This window comes from Monodon monoceros, unplaced genomic scaffold (genome assembly GCF_005190385.1).
Source record: "Monodon monoceros isolate NGI ecotype Baffin Bay Population unplaced genomic scaffold, NGI_Narwhal_1 Super_Scaffold_10, whole genome shotgun sequence".
Classification (NCBI taxonomy): domain Eukaryota; kingdom Metazoa; phylum Chordata; class Mammalia; order Artiodactyla; family Monodontidae; genus Monodon; species Monodon monoceros.
Genome location: NW_021703766.1, coordinates 50000797 through 50008219, shown reverse-complemented (window position 1 = coordinate 50008219; position 7423 = coordinate 50000797). Strand labels below are relative to the sequence as shown.

Genomic DNA, 7423 nt, shown 5'->3' with positions numbered 1-7423 from the left:
GTGTGTGTGTGTGTGTGTGTGTGTGTGTGTGTGTGTGTGTGTGTGTTGGGTCTGAGGGGCTTGTCTCTGATCGGCTGGCTGGCTTATGTGTGTCATGTGGGCTGCGTGTGTGTAGTGTTTATGTCAGTCACGTGAGACCAGTGTTTTCTGTGGGTGCTTTAGGTGTGCGCGCTGCCAGGGCAGTGTAGGATTAGAGTTAGCTGTAGTGTGTGTGTGTGCGCGTGCGTGCGTGTGTGCGCGCGTGCACGCGTGCATTTGCGTGTGTGTCCGGGGCTGACAGTTGGTGATGGTGTTTGGAGGTTGGGGGAGGAGGGAGGGTTGATGTCTGCTGTTCTGCTGTTGTGTCTCTGTGTTGTTGCCGGCATGTGGTGACGCATCTGGGTCTGATGACATGTGTCTGTGTGTGCCAGCTTTACATGTGTCCTGGGGTCTGAGAGTTGGTGACAAGTGGGTGTGTTTCGGGTGTGTCGGTCCATGTGTGTGTCCATGGAGGTCTGTTTTGTGTTGATATGTGTGTGAGTACTGAGGTGTGTGGGTCTTATCTGTTGCATGTGTGTTGTCGGGAGGGGCATGTGTGTTTGAGAAGTGTGGCAGTGCCTATTTGGTGTGTGTGTCTGTCTGTGCTTGTGAGGGTTGCATAGTGTGTGTGTGTGTGTGTCTGTGGGCCTATTAACAGTGGCTCAGCGGGTGAGATCCTGACAGTTTGTATATGTGTGTGTATGGGGTGGAGGGGATGGGTTGTGCCGGCCACTATGCATTGTGGGGATAGTTCTTCCTGTGGCCTGTGTGTATGTGTGTGTCCACGTTTTGGTCAGTGTTTGTATGTGTGTGTCCTGGGACATCTCAATGTTTCTGTGCAAATGGGAGATGAGTTGGGGGATCTGGCTGGCCAGTCCTGCGTGAGCCTTTGTGTGTGTGTTGTGTACCCTCCACACATACCCCTTTGGGTCCTGTGTGAGTCCCCGTGTGTGTTGCGAGGCATCACAGTGCCTGGCTGCCCTCCCTGTGTGCCCATCGCTGTGTTCCGGAAGTTAATCCCACCAGGCCCTGTGTGAGTCCCACGTTGGGTGAGTTTGTGTTGCGGGGCTGTCAGCCCTCATACACACACACACACCTGACAGACCCACAAGTCTGGGTCCTGTGTGAGCCCTTGTCCTTGCTGTGACAGCCATTCTGTGCCTCCTTGTCCCTCATGTGTGCCCATCACCATGTGCACGGGGAGGCTATTCCGGCCAGCCCAGGCCTCGGGTCAGCCCGGAAGGATGTGTCTTGAGGGGCCATCACACGCACCTACGGTCCCTTCCGTCTGGGCCCTGCGTGTGTTGTGGGCACCAGCCCTGGGCTGCCTGGCCTGCCATGTGTACAGGAGTGGGGTGCCCTGTGTACCCCGGGTGGGATGGGTCCCTGCACTTCCCGGCTGACCGCACCCCTCTGCCCTGTCCTGCAGGCCCCAGGGAGCGCCATGGCCCGAGCACGCCAGGAGGGCAGCTCCCCCGAGCCCGTAGAGGGCCTGGCCCGCGACGGCCCGCGTCCCTTCCCCCTCAGCCGCCTGGTGCCCTCGGCCGTATCCTGCGGCCTCTGCGAACCCGGCCTGCCTGCCGCCCCCGCCGCCCCCGCCCTGCTGCCCGCCGCCTACCTCTGCGCCCCCACCGCCCCGCCCGCCGTCACAGCCGCCCTGGGGGCCCCCCGCTGGCCTGGGGGTCCTCGCAGCCGGCCCCGAGGCCCGCGCCCCGACGGTGAGTGCCCGCCCCGCACCAGGGATGCTGGGAGCCGGGAAAGAGAGACACGGAGGAACCGGAGAAGTGGGAGCGAGTGGGGGGAGGTGGCGAGCCGGCCGGGCCACGGGGAGGGTGTGGCCAGTGTAGTCTTTGTGTTGCAAGAAGCAGGAAGACTGAGTGGGAGGCAGGGAGTGGGGGGAAGCCGAATGGGAAGTCCCTCCTGGAATCTGACTGCAGTCCCCGAGTTGCAGCCCACGGCCTTTTCCGGGCCTCGGGCAACAGCTGTTTCCAAGCCCCCTTCTCCCGGTCTGGGTCCCATGAAGCCCCCTGAGGACTGTAGTTGGAGAGAGTGGGCAGAGATGACTGTCACTTCTGGACACTGGGGAGGGTCGAGGGTGGCCTTTTGCCTTTTATCTGCATCTCTTTGGCCAGGGCCCGCCCTCTCTGCAGTCCGGCCGGAGGAAGGAGAGGGGGAGGGACAATTGTATGGGGAAAGGGTGGGAGACGAGTCTTGGGGAGGGAAGGGTTAAAGGTCCCCTGCCTGATGGGCTGTTAACTCCGTGGTGCCCGGCTAGCCCCATCCCAGCCGGCACACTCGGTGGCAATGGAAAGATTGTCCCGGTTTCCCTCCCCACCCCATCCCCGGACCCCAGAGAGATCAGGAGAGAGAAAACTTCCCCGGCTCTGTTCCTTGGCAGCAGAGGCAAGAGGAGACCCGATTTCTAGACCAGAGTCACAGATGTGGAAACTGAGGCCCTGATTTTAGGTCTCAGGGATCCCTCGTGCCAGGACCTGGCGTGACAGAAGGGAGGAAGAGACGTCAGGGGAGCTCAGAATGTGCGTGTGGGGAGGAGGCAGGAAGGCATCTCCCGCATCCCAGCCCCCAGGCCCCTGCTCAGAGGCAGCCACAGTCTGGCCTTCTGGTTTCCAGGCCTCGGCCACATCCGGGGGTGTGGCTTCACTGTGGTTGGACACTAGAGGGCAGGAGACCTGAGGCTTGTGACTCTGGGTGTAGTCAGTCACCATAGCCCTGTGTGACCTTGGGCCACTTCTTAGGGTGAGCCTCAGTTTCCCCATCTGTTGAGTGGAGCAGTCAAAATTTGGCACCGTTTTGGAAGGGAAGTATTTAGGTAGGATAAGAGGAAGCACTTCCAAACTAACACGGGTAGTGAGGTGGTGGCTGGCTAGACAGGTGACCCCAGGAAGGCCTCCCCAGGACTTCTTTTTTGCCTGGGGAGTAGGAGCTGAGAAATCTGGCTCTTAAAGGGGAAAACAGAATCTCTAAAGTGAGGTGGGGTGCAGGAGAGAAATCAAGCGGCTAGAAAAGGGAGAAGTAGGCCCTGGATAACGGGTCCCTCCGGGACACCTCAGGGCCTTAGAGGGGTGGTGGGTGTGACCACGGCCCCCGGCTTTTCCCAGGTCCACAGCCCTCACTCTCGCCCGCGGAGCAGCACCTGGAATCGCTAGTGCCCAGCGCCCCGGGGGCCCTGGCGGGCGGCCCCACCCAAGCGGCCCCGGGAGTCCGGGGGGAGGAGGAGCAGTGGGCCCGAGAGATCGGGGCCCAGCTGCGGCGGATGGCGGACGATCTCAACGCGCTGTACGAACGGCGGGTGAGTGCTGGGGGAGGGGTAGACGGCAGGTGGGACTTCCCGCCGGGGAGGGGGCTGCGGCGGCCCAGCCAGATGTGCGGCAGCTGCCGCCCTGCGCGGCGGGGTCGCGCTGGGGACAGGCAGGTGGGAGGGGCGGCGTGTCCGCGGAGCCGCCGTAGGGCTAAGGCCCGCGCCGCCGCTGTCACGGCCCGGGGGAGGGCCGGGGCCGGCTATCCCCGAGCCCTGCAGCGCGCCCAGGGTCCGCGGCCGCGGGGACTGAGGGCGGCGCTCGGCTGAGCGGCTCATATATCCCGGGCTATTTATAGCCGGTGAGTCAGCAGCAGCGGCGCGGCCGCGCCCGCCCGCGCGGCTGCGGCGCGCCACCCCGCTTCCCGGGCGGGCCGGGGGCGGGCCCGGAGGAGGCCCGCCCCGCCGGAAGCCCCGCCCCGCTTGAGGCTCCGCCCCCAAGGCCCACAGCCAGACCTCTCATTAAAACAAAATATTTGAAGCCTGCAGCAGTGAGCAGAGAATAACAAACACCAGGGCGCCCACCACCCAGATCTGTCCAACCTGAACATTACACCCACACTGCTTGCTTATTCAAAGAAAAAACAAAAACCGGATGTTATGAAGCTCCTTGTTTCCCTCCCTGACCCTCTTCCCCTCACCCCTTCCAAAGGAAACCTCTCAATCCTCTCAAATTGGCCTGTCCATTCCTCTGCAGGTGTTGATTCTTCTACTACATATTTACCAGGCCACAAACAATGCTTAGGATTGTGGGGCGTTTCAGACTTAATATACATGATATAGTATGTGTTCCTCTCCAAACTGCTTCTCAGTGTTAGGCTCGAGATTCATCCATATGGGCAAAGGAGCTTTAATTCATTCATTTTCATGGCCATGTAGCATTTTATTGGATCGACATGTAGTATCCTTGTTCATTTTCTCATTGGTGAGAAATGTCTCAAAAATTTATTTATTTATTTTTGTTGGTTGATTTGGGCTTTTTTTTTTGGCTCTTCCAAAAAATACACATCTCCAGGTGCACGCATGTGTCTCCAGAGCAGATACCTGTCTGGTCTGCCGGCCCTCAACCTTAGTAAATGATAGCCTGCTCACCAAGGTGACTGTGCCAGGTGGCACTCCACAGCAGTGTAACAGCGGCAGGCTTTTAAATTTCTGCCAATCTGATGTGCCCCCTTGGCCACCTTCTCCTGGCTGCAGAGTTTAGTGGGGAGTGATAAGGAGGCAGGCTGGTACCAGGCAGCCCACCCCCAGGCACCCATTAGGATCATTAGGATGGTTTTTTTGTGGTTTTTTTTGCGGTACACGGGCCTCTCACTGTTGTGGTCTCTCCCGTTGCGGAGCACAGGCTCAGCGGCCATGGCTCACGGGCCCAGCCGCTCCGCGGCATGTGGGATCTTCCCAGACCAGGGCACGAACCCGTGTCCCCTGCATTGGCAGGCGGACTCTCAACCACTGCGCCACCAGGGAAGCCCTATCTGACCTTCTTGTTCACATCTGTAAAATGGGTTTCTCCTTCCCACCTTGTGGGGATGAGATTAGGTGGGCCCTGCTAATTAGCACCGGATTTAGCCCTGCATTCAGTACAGGGAGTGGAGAGTACTATAGGTATTCATAAGTTTTTTAGTATTGTTAATTTTTATTGGTGGGAGGCCTTTTCTTGTATCTAGCTTCCTTCGTTTCTAACACTGTGCAACTGAGATGGTCCTGGAGGCTACCCCCAGCCTTCATCCTGCCACTGAGGAAAGGGCAGGGGGTTAGCTTTACCTCGACATGCTTCCGTGCAGCTTCAGCGCAGATGGTGAACCATTCCCAGTTCTTCCACAGATTGTTCTAGAATTGCTGAGACTGTGGGCTCCCTGCCCCCTCCTGTGTGGCTCACCAGCCTTTTATGGGAGGGCATATGGGCTGCAATCCAGCCCCACCCCTCAGCCCCGTGTGACTTTGGTTGGGTAACTTTCTCATCTGGAGACCAGGGACTAGGAGACCACAGGTAACACGCGCAGGCCCTGTGCTGAGGACATTGTCTGCATCCCTTCTGTCCTAGTCTCATGTTCCAGAGGACCTTGGCCCAAGGTGGGCAGAGAAATGTATCTGGACCCGATGAACAATAATAATAGTACCGACCTCAGAGGGTTGGTTGAGGGCGTAGCTCACTCTTAGAACCATGCCCTGTTCCTCGCTGCCCTTCGACCCGACCACCTACGCGCGCCCATCTCAGGGCCACTCTAACTTGGTATTCGCTCTCTTTCCCTAGAGACAAGAGGAGCAGCAGCGACACCGCCCCTCCCCCTGGAGGGTCCTGTACAATCTCATCATGGGACTCCTGCCCTTACCCAGGGGCCGCGGAGCCCCCGAGATGGAGCCCAATTAGGTGCCTGCACCCGCCCGGTGGACGTCAGGGACGTGGGGGGCAGGACCCTCCCACCTCCTGACGCCCTGGCCAGTGCGGGGGACTTTTTCTGCACCATGTAGCATACTGGACTACCAGCCCTGCCTGTCCCAGGGGCGGGCCAGGTCAGCCACTCCGGACCCAGCCCCGGCCTAGCCTACGGGGCACTGACGGAGATGTGGACTCCTGGGTCCCTGGCTGAGGAGCCAGGGGAGAGAGGGCTGACGGACTCAGCGTCTGAAGGCGGCGGTGACCGAGGCGGTGGGGACTGAGCCGCCCGCCTCTGCCGCCCATCACCATCTCAGGAAAGGCTGCTGGTGCTGGCTGCCCGTTCCAGCTGCAGGGGTGACACTGGTGGTGGGGGGGGTGTCTCTCTCTCTCTCTCTCTCCCAGTGTTCCTTCACTTTGGGCCTGGCCTCAGGCCCCTGGTGCTTCCCCCCCCTCCTCCCGGGGAGGGGGCCCGTGAAGAGCAAATGAGCCAAACGTGACCACTAGCCTCCTGGAGCCAGAGAGTGGGGTGCGTCTGACGGCCGCCCCAGCCCAGCGCCCAGCCATCTTCCCTGAGCCAGCCGGCGGGTGGTGGGCATGCCTGCCTCACCTTCATCTGGGGGTGGCCAGGAGGGGCCCAGACTGTGAATCCTGTGCTCTGCCCGAGACCACCCCCCGCCCCCCCCATCAATCCCATTGCATAGGTTTAGAAGAGAGCACGTGTGACCACTGGCATTCATTTGGGGGGTGGGATATTTTGGCGGAAACCGCCCCAGCCTTAGTCCCCAGGGCGAAGCGCTGGGGGGAAACGGGGAGTCAGGGAGGGGGGGAATCTCAGAAGAGGGAGGAGTCTGGGAGCGGGGAGGGATGGCCCAGCCTGTAAAATACTGTATATGCGCTGCTGTAGATACCGGAATGAATTTTCTGTACATGTTTGGTTAATTTTTTTTGTACATGATTTTTGTATGTTTCCTTTTCAATAAAATCAGATTGGAACAGTGGATACTCTTCCTGCTCTCCTTCCCTGCAGAGGAGCGTGCGCAGAATCTATGAGCCCTGTCTCGGAGGAGGTGGGGGGCAGTGCACACATCACCCTGAGGTGTCTGTCCTTGTGTTTAAAGGACGGCTCCGGGGGACTTCCCTGGTGGCGCAGGGGTTAAGAATCCGCCTGCCAATGCAAGGGATGCGGGTTCGAGCCCTGGTCCAGGAAGATCCCACATGCCGTGGAGCTACTAAGCCCGTGCACCACAACTACTGAGCCCGAATGCCACAATTACTGAAGCCCGCACGCCTAGAGCCCGTGCTCCGCAACAAGAGAAGCCACCGCAATGAGAAGCCCGCGCACCGCGACGAAGAGTAGCCCCCGCTCGCCGCAACTAGAGAAAGCCCACGTGCAGCAACGAAGCCCCAATGCAGCCAAAAATAAATAAATAAAATTAAAAAAAAAAAAAAAAAAGGACAGCCCCAGTGCCACTGTGTGCAACCAACCTTCATGCACCTTTCCTCAGCTCCCACTAAAAGCTAAGCCCCTGAGGACAGGGCCTTTTTGGGTGTTTCCTCCTCACTTTATCCCCACTGGATAAAGTATGTCAGGGGGGCTCGATATTTACGGAATAAATGAATGACCTATAACTTACTCAGAAGTCCCACTGGGAGGAGTCCTGGGGAACTGTCAGTCATGAGATGGACCTGGTCCCTGCCCTCAGGGACAC

General features: G+C 59.3%; 1 protein-coding gene across 2 annotated transcripts in view; it reads left to right on the top strand.

The window, feature by feature from the left end:
* BBC3 (BCL2 binding component 3) overlaps positions 1-6714 on the top strand; it is an 8338-nt gene extending 1624 nt beyond the window's left edge. Inside the window, exons 2-4 of one of the 2 annotated variants that reach the window (XM_029205952.1) lie at positions 1448-1736; positions 3138-3328; positions 5589-6714. In XM_029205952.1, coding sequence (XP_029061785.1) covers positions 1463-1736; positions 3138-3328; positions 5589-5705 — 582 coding nt within the window. In that variant the 5' untranslated portion in view covers positions 1448-1462 and the 3' untranslated portion in view covers positions 5706-6714. Of the gene's footprint in view, positions 1-1355; positions 1737-3137; positions 3329-5588 lie in introns of those variants that run through there. The other variant, XM_029205943.1, reaches the window with a different exon arrangement.
* Positions 6715-7423: the final 709 nt, after the last annotated feature.